The sequence below is a fragment of the Gastrolobium bilobum genome, unplaced genomic scaffold, assembly GCF_033153095.1.
Source record: "Gastrolobium bilobum isolate Gb01-03AN ecotype WA unplaced genomic scaffold, APGP_CSIRO_Gbil_v1 utg8085, whole genome shotgun sequence".
NCBI classification, from domain to species: Eukaryota; Viridiplantae; Streptophyta; class Magnoliopsida; order Fabales; family Fabaceae; genus Gastrolobium; species Gastrolobium bilobum.
This window is the reverse complement of record NW_026899665.1, coordinates 443,897-464,270: the sequence shown is the minus strand read 5'-3', so window position 1 is coordinate 464,270 and position 20,374 is coordinate 443,897. Positions and strand designations below refer to the sequence as shown.

Below are 20,374 nucleotides of genomic sequence, written 5' to 3'. Positions count from 1 at the left end.
AATAAATTTTAACAGCTTTTACACATTTGTTTTGTCGCTGAAAAGTTATAAAACTATAATTTTGAAAATTAAAATTAAAATAAAGTGTAATTCTTATTATTCAAGATTTTGATTTATTTACACTTTTGATAATTTAAATTTCTCGATGTTAATCTTGGGTTATATTTCTCCTATGTTGCATAAGAAAAATACATTTTCAGCATACACAAAAGAGGTGTGAGTCTCATCTCTATTTTTTATCTTTCTTTTTTATTTGTGGGTCTCACTTGTAATTTTATTTCTACTACATGAAATAGCATTTTTCCTACAACATAAAAAAATTATTTCCCATTAATCTTTTTTACATTCCGCTATTTACATTTGGTAAGTCTTATTTATCCTTCCTTGGCTCATATTTGTACATTGCCCTTATTATGAAATCGTGTAATCATTTATTATGTTAAAATTACTTTTATGATATACCATAAAATTTGTAGAACTAATGCACTCAAGATGAAGAATAAGAAAATGCAAGAGTTTTGATGATAACAAACAAAGCATGAAAAGAAGACTTCAAAACATTTAACTAGCAACAATAAAAAATGAGTCTAAGCAGACACCATTCAAGGCAATATATGTGAAGTCCTCCAAGACATTTGCAAAGCTCAAAGGAAGGACCAATAGAAAATGGTTTTCAAATATGTGAACATGGTTTTCAAATAGCATAGTTCATAGTTTTTACATTCTTGAAAATAATTTGAAAACCAATAGAAAATGTTCTTAACATATTTTAGAACCTTGAAATAATTTTTCAAGTCAAAAACATGCTTTTGGAATGGGTTGGAGACATTAAAATCCAAGTTAGAACCATTATGAATTGCATGTTCTACCTTTGACAGGAAGGGATTCGAATCCCTCGTGTTTAGCATTCCAATCCTTTCATGTTAGAGGAAGGAATTCATATCCTTTAACGAGGGATTCAAATCCTTCACTGCTGGTTAAAGGGATTCGAATCCCACACGAAAATGATTCGAATCCTTACTAGCTTACGCCTTGTAACGACTAGTAACAACTATTTTGTGAGAAAAACTCATATATATACTCATTTATTTCATCTCTAATTGATTTTGATCACTGTTCCATTGATTATTAAGCTTTGATTGACTGATTTCATTGCACCTACTCTTCTTACATTCATTTTATTCATCATCTTGATCATATATCACCTTGAGCTTTATTTTTGAAATTTTATCACTACAATTTGAGCTTCAACTTGAATCATTTTACTTTAAGAGTACTTAGCTATTGTCAAACACTTTTTCTTGTATTTTTGAATTGAGAAGGGAGCGAACCCTTTGTATTTAATTGAGAGATTATCAAATTCCTAAGAAAATTTGTATTGAAGTGTAAAGGCATCCAAGAGTTCAAAGTCTTGGAAGATTAGATCGATTAGTCAAACACTCTTGAGGCTTGACCGTTAGTGAAAAGTTAATCAAGCGGCTTCAGTCTAGACGTAGGTCACAAGTGGCGGTGACCGAATCAGGATACATCTTGTTTGAAATTTTTCTAACCCTCGACTCCTTAATTTATCTCTAAATTGCATTACTTGATTGTGTTTGCTTGTTTAATAGCTTATATATTGATCATACACTAGCCTCCTCATTTAGAATTATTTGTGTTAAATCATTAGATTGAAAAAATAATTTTTCAAAATATCAAAGGAAGTATTTTGCGATTTTTTTTTTATAAAATTGAATTCACTCCTCTCTTGAGTTTTGAAGTCACTTGTCTAACATAATTTTTTTTTTGATATGCGTCTAACATAATTAAATTGTAAAATAATTTATGAATTGAATAAAAACTAAAATCTTTATTTATTGTAAATTTTTTCAGTAAATAATAATTTAGGGAGAAGAAATATTATTCATTTTAATATTAGAACATGTTATGAACTTTAGAAAAAACTTACACTAATACATATAAATAATAAACTAAACGGATAACTAAAAACAATTCAAACTCAAAACGATTCACCCCATCGTCATTACATTTATTGTAAATTTTCGGAATGATCATCCGATTATGCATGATTACGTTATTAAAATAATCTTTTTATATTAACAATGTTTGGTTCAAGTGGCAAAAATTTTGTTCACCTTGAACATAGTTATTGAGTTCAAGTCGTGAGAATGGAAACACGATATTGGAAGTACCACCTTCAATATAGGTCTGATAATGCTCTGAACCAAATTATACCGGTTTAGATATAAAAAATAAGGAAAAAAACTACTCTTATATTACATGTGATAAATTTTTCTCTTACGCACCCTTCGAGAACTGTGTCATATTTTTTTTTTCTTTTTATTTTTAAGGTGGTGGAACCCACAAGTTTATCTCTATGACATGAGATAACTTATCTCCTTTAACATGAGATTAATAAACACTAAATCTTTGGTAGAGGTGGCAATTCGTGTCAACATGACCCGACCCGACCCGAATTTCACACGACACGAAAAACCTCAACCCGAACACGACCCGTTTATTTTACGTGTTGATACGACACGACACGAATAAACTTATAATGTAACCATGACCCATTATTACACATGTTAACACAACTCGACTCGACCTGACCTGACACGAGTTTTAGAATGGTCACATTCAAAATCTGTATTTAGACACTGATTTTACATCCATTAAAAGCACATATATCCAATAAAAGCCACTGCTGAGTGAAAAAGGTTTTTTGAAACCCTAAGTATATGTTATTTCTTTTATACCACTCACTAAAATGACTATAATAACCTTATACAAAAACTATTTGCAGGTCAGAGCGGGTTAACGGGTTGACCCGAACTCGACACGAATTTTTTCGTGTCATTTTTTTTCAACCCGAACACTTCCCGAACAATAAACGGGTTGACCCAAACACGAAAAATTCGTGTCGGGTTAGCGGGTCATGTCAGGAATTGCCACCCCTAATCTTTGGGCATGTTTGGTAGACATGATAGCATAGCACAGGTGGGAAACATAAGCTATCGTATCTTATGACTCATTTTATATTGTTCGCATCAGGATAAACTAGCTCAACAGCGACAACAAAATATTGAAAAAAATTCTTCTTGCAATATTAACCCTTTGCCTCCTTGAATATGATAGTCGGTTCTGCCCCGCCATCACCACTGCAACCATCATAACCCACAACAACCACCAGCCAACATTACCACCATTGCTTCTACTACTATTTTCACCATTATTGCCACCAACTATCAATTAGCACCATTGTTGTTGTTACCAAAGTAGTTAAAAACGAGATTTTAAGTAAAAACAAAAGGGAGATAAAATATCATAAAACATAAAATCGTAATATAAAAAAAATTGTAAAAACCTAAAAATACTTGAAATATTGGTAAAAATATTTTGATAAAAAATAATAATAAAAACATAAGAACACAGTAATAAATCAAGATTTTAACTATGATCACTACAACCATAAGTGCATGTTTGAGATAAAATTTCTTTAACTTTTACCAAATATCTTATCTTTAACTTTATCCAAATACTGTTATATATATAAAAATTGAAAATAAATTTAAAAAAATTTTAAAAAATTATTTGGCAAAGATATAATTTTTTATTTTGAAATTTTTTTATATTTTATTTAAAATTATTACTTTTATATTTTCAAAAAATTAAAATTAAAAATAATCTAAAAATAATTAATAGAAAAAAAAATTCAAAAATAAAAAATTATAAGCATAGTATAGAAAATATTATTCTTTTTTATATCATGTAAACGGATGAAATATTAATTTATTATACCTTATCACTTTGTAGTCTTAGCTAAAGCCGTGACCACAACTTATTTTTATTTGATAAGCCGTGAATTTTTCGTTATTATAAGCCATGAAATTATCGCAAAATTATTATCCTAAAGTTATTTTTGCTGTTCACGAGTTATATTTACCACAATCTCGTCTGTAAAATTTATGATATTTTACAATTCAGATTATTTAAAATTAAAAAATAAAAATAAAATTACACTCCGAATAAAAAAGTTTCACGCGTTAAAAAAAAAAAAAACTTAAATACATTATTCAAAGCGTGGCCATAGACATAGTAAGCAAATTCAAGTTGTTTCGTTCAAAGCTTATATATTCAGTATTCTCCCTATCTAGTCTCCACAAGACTTCAACGTAGGAAACAAAAAGCGATTATTCCATGGCTGCCAACGAAGCTTCACCGTAAGTACTCACTCTTCCCTTACGACTAATTTTCAATCAAAATCAAAGAAATTCAAAACCTTAGAACTTTCGGCGAAAATTCCAAAGTGACATAGTAACGCTAATTAGCTTGTGTTGTTTGGAACTATGATTTTTCCGTACGTGGCAGGTTTGAGAGCAGCGAGATGCTTGCGACATTTTTGGGGTCGACGCCGCTGTTGTCGGAGTCATGGAGGCTGTGCGGTCAGGCCAACACCACCGCCACCGCAATCAGGAGTTTTGTGACGGAGCGAATCGGCGGCGTCGTGTACGTTGCTTTTTCCGGCGTCCAAATGGCCGGCGGCTCGGATCCGAGTTGGAGAAACTTGGTGCCTTTGGCTAGCATCGGTGGCGTGCCACTGTTTTCGTCTCGCCGGAACAAGGAAGGGGAGGAGCCGGTGATGGTGCACGCTGGGATGTTAAATCTCTTTTTGTCCTTTTTCAACTCATTCCAAAACCAGGTTTGTTTCCAATTCATCCTTTGTGATTTTAAACGATTTAAAGTTATATTATTTTTAATAAAATTATGATGTTTTAGTGTATTTTTATATTCTTTCTCTTCTATTTTTTTTATTTCTAATTTTATAAACAAAAGAAAATGATAAAATACACTAAAATAAGTAGTTTCATTAAAAATAACATATAATTATGTCATTTAAAATGATAAATACCGAATCCATATATATAATGGTTCACTTTTTATGTGACGAATGTAAATAAATTATTTATATTTAGTCCAAAATGATGTTATTTTGAGCAGAAATTAAGATATTTTTATAATTATTACTTATTTCAAGGTTATAATAGTTTTTATAATTGTAATTTTTTAATATTTTAACTCAAAATAATATCGTTCTAAGAATGAATAGAAATAACTTATTTATATTCACTTTAAAAATATTAAAGTCATATATAATATATCAGATTAGTATGTGTTGTTTTAAAAATAGATGGAATTGTATCATTTAAAAAAAGAAAGAGATACATACACAGCGAGAAATTATAAAGAGAGAAAGTGAGAGATATTTTTTAATTTAAATTTTATATAAAAAAATATTAATTTTAACTAACATGATTATGATTATAAGGACACGTATTTTACCCAATATCATTTTCATTTTTTATTTCTAAATTAGCTTGTGATTCTTGTTGTTTTTGGTATTATAAGGATTTTCCTTGAATTATATATATATATATATATATATATATATATATATATATATATATATATATATATGCTATCATCTTCTCATGTGCATGATTTATATATCATATGTAGCACTCGCGAGTGTAAATATGAGCATATATTTATAAGGAGAGGTGTACTTATTACAAAATAAGTTTACTATTACTTATTCCCTCTTTTATAACCATGGAGTGAAATCTAATCAACAAGTGTCATTCAATATAATTTTTTTTTAGTAAATTATCTTTTGGGTCCTCAATAAATATCTTGAGACTCTTTTTAATATCTTAAAAAAAAATAGTCGATTCGTGGTTTCTCTAAAATTTAAAATAGACCCATATTAGTCCTTTGAGGGACTAACTACTAACTAGAGCCTTCTTTGAATTTCAGAAGACCATGATTTAAACTAATTGAATATATTTGAAATTTCAGAAAAATCTCAAGTCAATTTTTTTTTGTAAGAGACTAAAATGGAATCGATAATTTTTATTGAGGACATATAAAAATATTTTTTTTTCTCTTTAATCAATTCCCCCACTCTCTCTCTCTCTCTCACATTTCTCTTTTCATCATGTTTTATAGATCATTATCCAACTGATATAAAAAAAGTATTAAGAAGTGATAAATTTAACTCGTGATAAGAATAATCTACCGCATATTTCTACTGTTATAAAAACCAAAATATAGGAATAAGGTGTTCATATACGAATTTAATTTACCTTATCTGATTCTGAACTGAATTGAAAGAAGAAGAGACTAATAAAGGATACATATACATGAATGTATAATTCTATAATAATATCGGTATTGCGTAGTGGCCGTCTTTGTTTAATTTGTGTAGGATTTTTTTCTGGGATTTTTGGATTTAGTTTTGAGTGGAGGGATGGTTGTTGAAAGAGCAATTTTTTTGACTGATGAAGTTAATGGGACGTGCTAGGTGCTAATTTCTGCTGAATTTGATACTAATAAATTGAACAAAGCTTCGACAGTGAATTATAATAAAATCCGGAAAAAGAAAAAGGTTGAAAGTGATTTTGGATAAATTTACTTTATTATACTCATAACTGAAAAGAGACGAAAATTAACATATTAATTTAATGAAATTGATATGTCGTGAAGTTTGTAAATATAGGATACAGAAGCTTGTTAAATAACACCCATCATTACCACTGAGATTTGAGATGGTCTTAGAGCAAAAGGTGTATTGATTATTGAAAAGAAAATTCAAAAGAAGAAGGAATAATCGCATATTCATGTTTTGTTAAATATGAATAAAAAATTTAAACATTAATTTTTCATCAACATCCCGTTATTATGTTAAGTGTCCGATACTACTTCTAAGGATCCAATTTTATCAAATGTCATTAAAGTAACTTATCAAGTACATTATTTTAATTTGTTATATATGCTACAATAATTCCTACCTGAACCACCTCAAAGTATATACTGTTTTATACTTTTACAAAATCCTTGGAAATCTGAAAACTAGAACATGACAAAAACATATACAAGCTCATCACTAAAACTAAAATTATTGCGTTCAAGTTGTCACTTTGTTCTATTTTACGGCAAAATTGCTTTAAACAAAAAGTTGCTTTCCGTGTCGAAAAGGAAAGAACATTTTTGCAGTGTGAACAATCCCCGGATTCAACACGCTCATATTCTCAGTAATGGGTGGCCCTACCAAAGCTATCATTTTATTCATGGACATACTACCAACCAAGCCACCTTGATTTGTGCCCAAAACTTGCTGTTAGGTATTATCAGAAATGGTCCAAGATTCCAATTTGAAATGGTTGACTTTTACTTTTAGTTAACAGTTGCCTCCATCATCAAGCAGATAATGCCACAAACAAAGATGAAAGTAAGATCCATTTTCATAGGAAATAACATAAATTAAAACTTCCTTAATTCTTCGTTCAATGCCTTCATCATTATTATATGATGCCGGCTGTTGATATAAGAAAAAGCAATTTGTCATCACCCCCGCTAGTTGGCTAGTTAAATGTAACCCTAAAATAATAATTTTTAAATCATCTATTCGTTATTTTCTTTTCCTTTCAGGGGCAAAAGAAAGTGGGGGGATTATTTTAGTGATATGATGTTCCTTCAATATCGCTTTACCTGATGGGATTTGAAATGACATTTTTTTTAATGGTACATGGATTTAAAAAATGATAATTTATTTAAGGGAAAAAGATTATGTCCTGTACACACACTTAACCTTTTATTTAAACTATAAAGCATTATCGACGTGATAAATTGCCTCTCTGAAACGTGTCTTAGTGATTTGGGTAGGTTAAATCCAACTTTTCTTACAATAATCTTGTTGTCGCAGACTTAATCATCACACGACAGTAAGATGAATCCCCTTCGTATCAACTTATTATAGGGTACTGGCCTTTCAGGTCAGCAAAACTGCAAGTTGCATTAGTCCTTGTCTAATGGTTTGGGAGCAAGATTACAAGATTCTAGTGGGCACTCTTCCTTGGCAAAATGAACACTACCACCTTGACAGTAACCTTTTCACATGAAGGGAAAAGTTTCATTTTCAAATTTACGCCAAAAGACCGTAACTTTAAGTCGTACCAAGTCTTTCTGATTAGATCACTACCACTTCATGGAGTTTTTTTTTTTTTTTTTTTTTGGGTACATCAGAACAGATGAAATCAAAATCCATTTTTTTTTTCCATTATATTAAACTATTATTTTTTTTATATTTTTTTTTGGGTTCTTGAAATTTGTTTACCTGTAATCTTATTCTTAACTAATAACTGTTGAAAATTAATGTTGCCATTCAGATGTTGGGAATAGTGGGAAATACGGACACTAAATCAATTGTAATCACTGGCCATTCCATTGGAGGAGCCACTGCTTCTCTGTGTACTCTTTGGCTTCTGTCCTACCTCCAATCAATCTCTTCCTCTGTGTCAGTATTGTGCATCACTTTTGGCTCTCCATTGCTTGGGAACGAATCCTTTTCCCAAGCCATTTCCAAAGAAAGATGGGGTGGCAACTTCTGCCATGTGGTTTCAAAGCATGACATAATGCCAAGGTTGCTCTTTGCCCCCATTACCCCTCTCACTGCTCAGCTAAATTTCCTGCTTCAGTTTTGGCACTTGTCCATGACTTCAGCAGACTTTGGCAAGCTTGCAGTTCAAATATCCGACAAAGAGAAAGCTGAATTGTTCAGGGCTGTAATGGATTACTTAGAAGCTGCAACACAAGATGGAGAAGCCTCGGTGCCAATTTTGTTTCACCCTTTTGGGAACTACTTTTTTGTTTCAGAAGAAGGAGCAGTATGTGTGGATAGTCCAGCCACGGTTATAAAAATGATGCATTTGATGCTTGCAACAAGTTCTCCAGCTCGTAGTATTGAAGACCATCTAAAGTATGGATATTATGTTAATAAAGTGTCTTTGCAATTCTTGAATCAGAAAAACTTCAAGCAAAGGAACATTCCTGACTCAAGCTATGAAGCAGGCCTTGAATTGGCCATCCAATCATCCGGGATAGCAAACCAGGTAATTGCAATATCTTGATACCTAAATTTCAATCTATTTTTTCATTGCATACAAATTGGCTACACATGAATCATGATTCATAGTTCCAATGGGAAGAAGGTGATTTCACTGAACAAATTACTGTGATGTAACCAACAGGAATCAGCTATCGTAACAGCCAAGGAATGTCTAAAGACAGCAAGGAGAATGGGTCCTTCACCAAATCTCAATGCTGCTAGCTTAGCAGTTACCTTGTCTAAGGTTGTACCTTATAGAGCCCAAATAGAATGGTACAAAAGTTGGTGTGATGAGCAAGATGAACAAATGGGGTATTACGATTCATTCAAAAGCAGGGGCTCTTCAAGAAGGGAAATGAAAGTTAACATCAATAGTCACAAACTTGCCAGGTTTTGGAACAACGTGATTGAAATGTTGGAAAGAAATGAGTTGCCTCACGATTTTGACAAGCGAGCTAAGTGGGTTAATGCTTCACAGTTTTATAAACTATTGGTTGAGCCACTAGATATTGCTGAATATTATGGGAAGGGAAAGCATAGAACAAAGGGTCATTACATACCACATGGTAGAGAGAGAAGATATGAGGTTTTTGACAGGTGGTGGAAGGATAGAAGGGTTACTACTGGTGAAGAAAACAAGGAGAGGAGCAAGTATGCAAGTTTGACCCAAGATTCATGCTTTTGGGCTAGGGTGGAAGAAGCAAGGGACTGGTTGGATAGTGTTGGAAGTGAGAGAGACACTAACAAGTTGGCTTTGTTGTGGGATAAAATTGAAAGATTTGAGAACTATGCCATGAAACTAGTTGAAGATAAGGAAGTGTCCAATGATGTTCTTGCCAAGAATTCAAGTTACAGTATATGGGTGGAGAATTTAAGAGAATTAAGAAAACTAAAGGAAAAGGTGCAGAGGTTTCCTCAGCAGTTTACCCGTTTTTTAGATGGGGAAGTAGTTCCTTAATACGTAGTTTGGAATCAATAATCTTAACCCATTGTAAGCATAAGAACTGCTCATTTTGCAAAATAGCTTTTTTTGCTTTTGAGTTATGTCTTTTACAATAACTCAATTGTAATTTGTGCGCATCTATCATTTCTTTAAGATATTATTACATGGTAAGATGCTTCCTACTCGTATTCAACAAGTACCACACCTAAGTCACTAGGATGGATCTATTGTTGAGTAATTTAAGTAATTTGTATGAGATTATGTATTCAATTTTCACCAATGTATCAAAAAAGAAAGAAAGAAATACCACACCTCACTTAATAAAATCAAAATGTAAAACTTATAATTAGATGATAGAAATGAGGTGATCTTTGTATAAAAATGTGTTTAATTACTTCTCCATAGTGTGATCTTTTGTGTGATAATGATTCGTGAACTTGTGAGTTGTTCATAACTTCAAATCATTGATCAAGCTTTTTAAGCCAACTGGATTTTGTCAGATTTGAATTCACTGTCAAAAGTAAATAAATTATATCAACTTTCTTTCCAAAGCTGCAAAATCCCAATAATTATCATTTAAATTTAGTCATTAAAGACGAATCTTAATAATTTTTTAACAACTTTTACACATTTGTTTTGACGCTGGAAAGTTATAAAATATAATTTTGAAAATTTAAATTAAAATAAAGAGTAATTCTTATAAGTTATTAAATTAAATTTAGTTAATATTTTTTACATTCCGCTATTTATGTCTTAGCCTGGATTTATCCTTCCTTTGCCCGTTTTTATACGTTGTAATTATTTATTATGTTAAAATTATTTTTATGATATAACACCACATAATTAAATTGTAAAACATTTTACGAATTAAATCAAAACTACAACCTTTAATTACTGTAATTTTTTCAGTAAATAAAAATTTAGGAAGAAGATTACCAAAAAAAAAAAAAATTAGGAAGAAAAAATATTATTCGTTTTAATATTAGAACATGGAATGAACTTTAGTAAAAACTTACACTAATGCATATAAATAATCAACTAAAAACGGATAACTAATAAAAATACCAACTCAAAACAATTGAACTCATTGTTATTACATTTAGAGTATAGAATTTAGGATTTTTACATTATAATCCGATTATACATAATTATGTTATTAAAACTATTTTTATATTAATAATTTTTAATTCAGGTGGAAAAAATCTTGTTCATCTTAAATAATGATAAAGAGTTCTGAGTTATGGGAATGGAAAATGGTGTAAAAAGAGCCGTCTTCAATAAGGACTGAGAGTGCTTTGAATCGAATTATACCAATTTAGATATAAAAGATAATATATTATTATAACAATTACAAAATATATCAATATCTCTTAATATATATGTGTCTCCTATAAACTTCAAAATAATATTATTTTGAGTTTGGGGAAAAAAATTAGGGTTTTAGGACATCTTTAGAATTTTGCTTCTCTCTTATAACATGGATTTTTCTAATTTTTTTCCTAAACCAAAACGTTATAAGAGATGAGCAAACATTAATTCTTTGGATTTGTTTGGTGAACATGATATAAAATAAGATAAGTTATCATATCCTATGATTCATGTTATCTTATCCACATCCTTATAAACTACATGATATAGGAAGAAATTCTTCTTACAATATTAATTCTCTCATATCTCTATTGCCACTATTATCATCTTCACTGGCCAAAATTAGCATTATTATTGCCACCGTTATCTCCACCAACTATCAATTAACACTGCTATTATCACCGCCACAATGATGTTTATATTTGAGAGAAAATATTATTAACTTTTATCAAACAAAAAATCTTTATTTTTTTCCAAATACTGTTACATGTACAAAAATCAAAAATAAACGTAAAACCTATTTTTAAAAAATTAATCGGTTAAGATATAATTTTTTATTTTGAATTTTTTATATTTCATTTTAAATTATTACTTTTTTGTTTAAAAAATTAAAATAAGAAATATTTTATAAAAAATCAAAAAGAAAAAAAATTCAAAAATCAATTTAAAAAACCATATAAAAATATATTATAAAAAAAAAATTATATTATATCTCGACATTATCTAATTATATGCAAAAGATGGCAACTTATTACTTATGATTCACTACTCTTATTATCTAATATTCATTCTTATCTCATCATTTCGACTTGAAAATTCCTTCTGCTAGCTAACATTAACAATAAATAAAAATTCCAGACTAGTAAAAATCAAATTTGTTTTTCTTGTGTGTTGGGTAGGCTGTTGTGTTTGCATTAGAAATGTCGAACTGTTTTTGTGTATAGCTTTTGGTCTGGTAAGGTAACATTCAACCAAGATTGAAGATTCCAATCCAAGGGAAGAAATTAAAAAGCTGAAAAAGCGAAAAGAGATTCATTGACGCTAACGCTGACGCTGGGAATCCATGAATTTGTGGATTCCTGGTGTATGATAAAGGAGCTGAACCCTTTACTCATTTCCTAAATTCGATGGGGAATTTATTTGTGAAGAAGCCAAAGGTAACCGAGGTCGATCGTGCAATTCTCAACCTCAAGACCCAGAGACGCAAGCTTGCTCAATACCAACAAAAGGTAGGTTCAGCACCCATTTTTCACATCTTTATAATTATTTTATATATATATATATATTAATCTTAGATAAAAGGATATTTGAATTTGTGCCATAAGATTTTCCACTTCCGTTCTTTCAGATAATCTCGATCACATGTGTTTGGATCATAAAATAACCAGTCTCTAGTTGGAGTTTATTATTACATTTGTTGTGGCAAATGGATTATAATACTAATGGTGAATCAAGGAGAGTTTATATGTGGAAATGGTTATGTGAATTTGCTGCTTCGTTGCTGAGATTTGTTTGAGGTGCAGGTTACTTTTTGTAATTGACTCTGGAGCTGGATGCATTCATGTTTGCCTAGGGTCCTGACATTTAAATTTGAATTGGTGAAATTAGTAGTTTAGCATTTATGGGATATCCCAAGTTAACAATAATGAGGAACTATTACTGAAGGTGTAATGAATGAAAATATAGACTACTTTGGCTTCAATTTTGTTGCTGAAATTTCCCATCAGGAGATGATTTTGTGTTCTGTCTGTTTAAAAATGACCTGGGCTTTGGTTGTTGAGAGTTGAGACAGCGGGGTAGATATGATGATTAGTCTTAAACAAGAGTTCTAACCCGTAATGTTGATTAAGTTATGAAGAAAAGAGCATGGGGCTCTTGGAATCATTTGAGGGAACATCTTTCATGGCTTGAATGAATATACCCTTAATATGGCTAATTTAATAGGACTGCACAGAGTGGAACCAGAAGATATTTTTTGGGGTTGCAGAACATGAGTTTCACTCATTTACTTATTTTTCTGATTTGTTGAATTTTAGTATAACTTTCCTACAGTAACAGTTTGTCAACAGCTTAGGGGGTGAAGTCGCCTCCATAGCCCTTTATGTAGTTCTGCCTGACTGTGTGAAGAGTGGAAGGGTGGTGATGATTCTGGTCCAGCATGCAAATTTGCTCCTTAGCACTGTGATTTAGATGAAAATTCTTCTTCCTAATTTACTTCTGAGCTTTGTGCATTGTAAGTGGTAGAAGAATAGAAACTGTCGTATCTTAGTATGGGACTGAAAATGATGCTTGGGTTCCTCGACATCTATGCCATATCTGGAGTGTGTGCTCTTTACCAAATGGTTTTTTCTTTGAGGGGAAGGAGGTTGTTAGATACCCTCAGGATGGGCCTGGAAGGTTTACATAAGAAGAAATGAGAAGAGCAAGCAGGGAACAGTTATTTCAGTTAGTTGGTCGAGTAGTTAGTCAGGGGGATGTTCTGGTAGTTAAATAGGAGTGGAGGTGTACGGAAGAATTTAGTTAGATAATTCTTTAGTGAACCGAGCCTTTGAGGCTTAGTTGTGAAGGGGCAACCCTTGTAAGGAGTTCTCTCCTGTTGTTTGTCATCCTAATTCAATAACAGAAGGCCATTTTCAATCTAATCTTACTCTCGCTCTTGATCTGTGTTCTTCTATATCTTTCCCCATTATCTTGTTTTTCTTCCCTCAAATTCTATCTAGGGCTTTGCTTGGTAGATCTTTTTCATCATTTCCTCCCTTTCCCCTTTTCTTAAAAAGGGTTGAAGATCTTTGAATCTTTAAAACTGTCACTTATTACTCTTTTCCTTGTATTGCCGCTGGCCTTGACTTAAGTAAAACCAGCTCACCACTTAGGCAGGGTACAGCAAACTTTTAATGTGATTGGTACATGCAAGTTTTTCATCATGAGTGTGTGATGGCAGAGGTCATGATATTTCATTCTATTCATAAATGCAAGTAAAACATATGTTACCTCTGCATTTTTTGTACCTTTTCTATCTTTTTGTGATAAAAGAATAAATTTTATGAGAAAGAAGAGGAGGGATAAGCTACCCTCCAATCAAACAAGTAAAGGAAGAATTAAACAAAAGTAAACTCATTTTATCAAAAAATAAAATTAAAAAATGTATACTCAATAATGCAACAAGTCTTTTGAATCCTGCTGCATACCTGAAAGAGAGACTCCCTTTAAAACAAACATAGGAAAAATACCATTAGCTCATAACAGCTTTGTCATGTAACTGCTCTGAAGAGATGGTTATATCCTTAAAAATATGAGCTTGGCCTTCCAAGCAAATACACCAGAGAAATGCAAAAACCGCAGAGTTTTAACCTCCTTATTCCTGCCAAAGCCTCTGAATTAATTAATAAAAACTGCTCTCCAAACTCAGGAAATATTCCAAACAAAATTTTCCAGATAAAAGTGGCTGTTGTTGGACAATGCTAGAATAGATGAGCTCAAGTTTCCAAGCTAGACCATCATATAACACTTATTAAGGGAAAGTGCTTTAGACTGTCTATGAACCTGCAGCATATCATTAGCATGTTTTGTATCTTAATATTTCTAAAAGAACAATTTTAATCAAAATGGTGGTGTAGTGGGATGTGATGGGATATGTGTTTGTGCATTTTGTTACATTTCATTTTTCAGCAGTCTCTATTTGGAATCTTTTTTCATGTGTCGTCTCCTACTCCATGGTAAGTAAAAGTAAGTATTTTGTCTTTCAGGCACTTGCATAAAATTTGCTGGCAAATAAAGTTGTATAGAATGCAGAATGCTAAGAAGTTTAATAATAAGCTTAGTCATTTGAATCAGTCTTCATTTTTTGATCTTCTGTAATTGAATGAATTAATGACTTACAACTGAACCGGTTTAGGATCTTTTGGAGTTGTCTTAACTGTTGGGTCAATGTCAATAACATTTTAGTCAGAATAAGTATTATGCTGTACTTTATTGGATAAGTTACCCTATTTCATTTTTGTGATTCTCTTTTTCCAGCTTGATGCTGTCATCGAAGCAGAAAAGCAAGCTGCAAGAGACTTGATTCGTGAAAAGAAGAAGGATAGGGCCCTGTTAGCATTAAAGAAAAAAAAGACACAAGAAGAATTGCTCAAGCAAGTTGATGCCTGGCTTATCAATGTTGAGCAACAAGTAATTTTTTCATATTTAAATTATATTCTCTCTGTCTATGGTGCCAATTCAGCCTTCCCCCACTTATTTCATTTACTTAAGTGATAGCATGTTATGTAGTTATAAAGAGTGTCAGTGACTTATCGATTGCTGCTGTGGATCTAGCCTCAATGACTTCTTAACATGATTGTACACGTAAAACAAATAAATGGTCTCATTCCTTTGGTTTAGTTAGCAGATATTGAACTGGCAAGCAAGCAGAAGGCTGTATATGATAGTTTGAAGGCTGGTAATGATGCAATGAAAGCCATACAGAATGAGATAAACATTGAGGATGTTCAGAAACTTATGGATGATACTGCCGAAGCTAAAGCTTATCAAGATGTGAGTTTTACTTGACTCTTGTCCTTATTCTCACAGCTTTTGGAAACTGATTTCCATGTCTAGATTGGTTGCATTGGAGTTGTACTGGTTTGGTGTAGCTTTATGTTATGTTTGGCTGTTCGTATGTGCTGCTACTTTTTTTTTTCTTTTTTCTTCTAAATTTCCATCTCTTGATTTCTTTCTGTTTGTATTTGATGTTTACTGATGGATGCCATAATTTTTTTGAATTTGAAGGAAATTAATGCAATACTAGGGGAGAAATTATCAGCAGAAGACGAGGAGGAGATTTTAGCAGAATTTGAGAACTTGGAAGCTCAGGTATATGTATTTTAAAAAAAAAAAATCAAATCAAATAAATAAATCTGTCACTTCCCCGTTCTGTATCTCTTGGCTGGAGGAAAGCATATATATTAACTGAGGTTGATGGAGCTTCTTCTTTTGTACATCAAATGTGGTTTGGTTTTATTATATGATGAAGTTACATGTCTACTCCAATTAGCTGCATAATAGTACTGGTAGCTTGTTTTTTGTTTATTTTGGTACAAAACTCGCTGCTAGTTTCTTATGGCTGCCAGTTATAGAATTCAATTGTGTTTCTTTCTATTAGCAAAGTTTTGAGCCAGTGATTCATTGCATAGAAGATTGATACAAAATTAGGTATAAAGGAAATAATCACATAAATCATGCCCAGCAAAAAATTCTTTCTTGATCAAAGTACTTCTTACTTTAGGCACGGTCTACCATAGGCACTCAAATTATTATTTAACATGTTTATTTTTATGGGGGCCATGATAGAAATGAACCTATCTTTAAAGTGCTTTTACATATGTCAAATAATAATGAGTGCATCAGAGATGTGCCTAAGAATTACTTTTGTTCAAACAAAGATGTATCAATGTGCAATAAATAGGGATCAAGCCCCTAGAATTGTTAATGTATGATAACCGGTTTGTATTATTGTCTTCAGCTTACTGTCCAAGATCTTCCTGAAGTTCCTACCTCGGTGTCTGAAGAAATCAACGAGAAATTAGACCTTCCTGATGTCCCAACCGTAGTACCAGGTGAAAAAGTTGCTGAAGTATCTGCCAAAACAAAAGGTATCTCTCCCTCTTTCCTCTGTCTTCCCTCCAACCCAAAAATGAAGGAATAGTAAAAATTGGCTAACTGCTAATAATTGATGATGCAACAGTTATGGAGGAACCGCTGCCAGCTTGAAGAACACTGCAATCTTAGACGGAGCATCTCCATGTCTGCCTGTGTCGTTACAATTTCTGTTTCAAATTTTATGCAGTTTCTGGAGTTTATTTGGACTTTAGCATCATTTAATTTGTACAGTTATGCATATATGATACATCAATTCTAACATGAATCATATATTGAAAAAACCATATATCTTATGTTTTACACTTTCGCATGTGCACATTAGATATCTAAATGTGAAAATTTAGTCAATTATAAAATTGGCCAAGAATATCCATGTAACACCTGGTTGATATGGTTGTCTTCTGTTCTTTCCTTCTCTTTCCTTGTGGTGGAAGACTTGAAGTTCTTCAGTCACATTGGAAGAAAAATATTCTAGTGATATTGCCTCAAGGATTTCAACTTGTTTGCAGAGTTGACGCACAGCATACTCGGGTAATATTAATGTTTTTCGTGGTTTTAAAAGAGCAACGTACATTTTGCAAAGATACCAAATATAACAAGTTCACCCCTGCCGTAATTTCTTTGTTTTAGTTCATAAGAAACTAATTTTTGCTTTAGTAATTGCTATTTATTTTTATTTTTTTGGCATACCAACTCTAATTACCTCTTTAGACGAGTTGATGGTATTTTCATAGTTTTGACCATTTGAGCCGTTTACGAGACTAATATCGAGTTGATGTTTAATTATAGTTAAATTTTTTTGTCTTTTTCTAAAATGTATTTGGTGAGAATTGATCTTTCTTTACGGACTTAGCTTGAGGAGGAAGAACTCAGCTATAATGTTAAGTATAAAGGAAGAACTCCGGAATAAACTTGAGGAGGACATTGGACAATGTAGAGGTTGCAAACTATGGTTGGAAATTTTATAATATTTAATTATTATTTATTAATAAAATGAATGTGATGTTAATTGAATTCGTAATCACTTGATTACAAAAAATATTATGCAAAGAATTCATTCAACTTAAAAATTTAAATTGATAAATAAATACTACATTAATAATTTTATATTTATGTAAAATTCACTCATTCAAGAATTGATAGTTATTATAAATTTTTTAAGGGGAAAATTTCAAAAACTTCCTTATAAGTTTTATCAATTATCACTTACCCCGTCACAAATTTTTTGAATCATTTACACCCTCACTTAAAATTTTCTTATCACTTATCCCCTGAACTAAAGTTTTTTTTATCACTTATCACTCTAAATTTAAGTGATACAAAAACTTTAAGTGAAAAGTGTAAATGATTCAAAATGATTATGAGAAAACTCAAGGGTTTTTTTTTTAAGTTTTCATTTTCTTAAGTTACATTGCATAGCCCACATGCTGCCGTCGCGACTTAGAATTGAGGATGGGAAAATAAGTTGTGAGTCTTGAAGAAGAAAACCGATCCGGATAACATGTAGGCTCAATAGTTAGAGGCCAATGGGCGCAATATCTTCATTCCGCAGATTACCCTTATTGCGCAAATCAGACTCATAGCGCAGGCTATAATTCTTAGATATTTGATAAGGTTCACCGCACATGAGAACTAGTATAGATGAGATAGCTCCAGCTTGCCACTACTTTAAGGAAACAGACTAGCATCTAGACATGTTCATCAAGGAATAGCCTACAGGGCAGGATAACAACTGTGTGACAGAAGAGCAGTCACCCTAAATTACCAATAAGGAGAGATACCGCCTACAAAATACAGTACAAAGTACACTATAAATACAGAGGGAACAATCTCATGTACAGATGTCTCTCAGTTAAACAATATATACCTCACATTAATATTGACTTGAATGTCGGAATATTTTTGCAGGTACCTTCATCAATCTCTTCGGTTGCACCCAAGCTACTACGCAAGCACGTCCAGGATAAGCTTGATCCATTACAATACCAGACTCATTCGCAACAGCTTAAAGGCCCATCAAGTTAGTCTGATATTGCCCATCGGATAAGGATAATCAGATTTCACTAGATTAAATCTTAATAATTTCAAAATTTTAGTAAAGTATTGTACGGCCCATCGTCGGCAATGCTTAGACACTAAGGATGATTTTGAAATTAAACAATGGTTAATTACATTCAACTTTGGTAAAATTGTTAACCCTCCCATCGAGGCTCTGGCAATGGCACTGAAGGCCCAAATAACAATTTTGGTTTTTATAAGTGACTTGCCCATCGTAAGCCTTGTAAAGATAAACTGAAGGATTGTTAACAATAAACAAGAGTAGTTATGAGAATCTACTTGCACTTCGTTTGTTTATTGCATTATTTGTTTGTAATTGTGTGCTTTATATGTTTTTCAGAAAATATCTTAGAAATGATTTTGAGTCGAAAACCTCTAGATGGTACCAACTATGAATAAGTGAAAAGAATTTTTTTTGATATTGTTCTAAAACATGGAAGCTAAAATTTGTTCTGACAATGCGAGGGCCATAGCAACCTGCAGAGGATGCGTCTTAGGAAACTAAGATGCATTTCTCAGATTAGGAAAGGGCAGATATGGTAGTTCGCTGCTATATTATTGTCAGTCTTTCCAAATACTTGCAGAAGCAAATGTACATGATTAAGAGTGGAGTAGAAATGCTTCAGACTCTTAATGACATGTTTGTTGCGTCTAGCAGCTCTGCTAGACAGAATGCAGTCGGTGCAGGTTTTGCTAAGAGTCTTGTTAAATCCAAAGGGAAATCCAAGGGTGGTAACAAGAACAAAATGACTTGGTTATCAGTTGTCAAACCAGTTGCTATGAAGAAGCCACAAGGCAAGTTCTTCAAGTGCAGACTGAAGGGATACTGAAAGAAAAATTGCCCAGAGGTGATGAAAAGAACCAGACATGGGCATATCTAGGCCTGATCAGTGAACGAATTATTGATTCAGGAATCACTGATTATGTTTGTTACTCTTTGTAGTAGTTCAAACATGGCATACCTGTCAGCAATGGACATAGATATTTTAAGCTTGAAAATGGGAACTTGTGTCTGCATTTGCAGTAGGACAAGTTATTTATAAGACTATGGTTTTGGGTGACTGTTTGTTTGTTCCAGATTTCAAGAGGAATTCAATTATTGTTAGTTGTTTTGATTAAAACATGGTTTGACAATGCAATTGATTCCTCAGTTACATTTCGAAGTTCATCTTCGTCTTGTTTTGTTCTGGTACATTGTTTAAATAGTCTTTATTACCTATGTCCTATACCTTTTTTAAATTTGTTATGTTGAATGGAAAAGGATGATGAACAAGGATTTTCACCAAAGAAATAAAAGTTTCAAATGAAACATAACTTTGGCCTTTGTGATTGAGTCATATTATCTCAAGTAGGAAACATATTTTAGTTAAAAGAGGGACTGAAAGTTCAATAATCTTTTAACTAACAGCTACATGTTAGTC

General features: G+C 32.0%; 2 protein-coding genes across 2 annotated transcripts; both read left to right on the top strand.

Annotated features, from left to right (window-relative positions):
* Window positions 1-4,100: 4,100 nt before the first annotated feature.
* Window positions 4,101-10,067, top strand: LOC133292449 (lipase-like PAD4). The gene is made up of 4 exons (XM_061490857.1): window positions 4,101-4,223; window positions 4,372-4,702; window positions 8,229-8,951; window positions 9,090-10,067. The coding sequence occupies exons 1-4, from the start codon at window positions 4,201-4,203 to the stop codon at window positions 9,903-9,905; spliced, it is 1,893 nt and encodes a 630-aa protein (XP_061346841.1). The 5' UTR covers window positions 4,101-4,200; the 3' UTR covers window positions 9,906-10,067.
* A 2,047-nt stretch (window positions 10,068-12,114) lies between these two features.
* LOC133292469 (vacuolar protein sorting-associated protein 20 homolog 1) lies at window positions 12,115-17,229 on the top strand. The gene is made up of 6 exons (XM_061490877.1): window positions 12,115-12,487; window positions 15,276-15,428; window positions 15,639-15,791; window positions 16,026-16,109; window positions 16,759-16,888; window positions 16,981-17,229. The coding sequence occupies exons 1-6, from the start codon at window positions 12,386-12,388 to the stop codon at window positions 17,004-17,006; spliced, it is 648 nt and encodes a 215-aa protein (XP_061346861.1). The 5' UTR covers window positions 12,115-12,385; the 3' UTR covers window positions 17,007-17,229.
* The last annotated feature ends 3,145 nt before the right edge of the window (window positions 17,230-20,374 follow it).

What these genes read in the sequence shown, in the direction of transcription:
- LOC133292449 (XM_061490857.1), top strand. Translation starts at nt 4,201, where the DNA reads ATGGCTGCCAACGAAGCTTCACC. An exon ending in TCAACTCATTCCAAAACCAG is followed by an intron (nt 4,703 to 8,228) that starts GTTTGTTTCCAA and finishes GTTGCCATTCAG; the next exon opens with ATGTTGGGAATAGTGGGAAA. An exon ending in CATCCGGGATAGCAAACCAG is followed by an intron (nt 8,952 to 9,089) that starts GTAATTGCAATA and finishes TGTAACCAACAG; the next exon opens with GAATCAGCTATCGTAACAGC.
- LOC133292469 (XM_061490877.1), top strand. Translation starts at nt 12,386, where the DNA reads ATGGGGAATTTATTTGTGAAGAAGCCAAAGGTAACCGAGGTCGATCGT. An exon ending in TTGCTCAATACCAACAAAAG is followed by an intron (nt 12,488 to 15,275) that starts GTAGGTTCAGCA and finishes CTCTTTTTCCAG; the next exon opens with CTTGATGCTGTCATCGAAGC. An exon ending in AGTATCTGCCAAAACAAAAG is followed by an intron (nt 16,889 to 16,980) that starts GTATCTCTCCCT and finishes ATGATGCAACAG; the next exon opens with TTATGGAGGAACCGCTGCCA.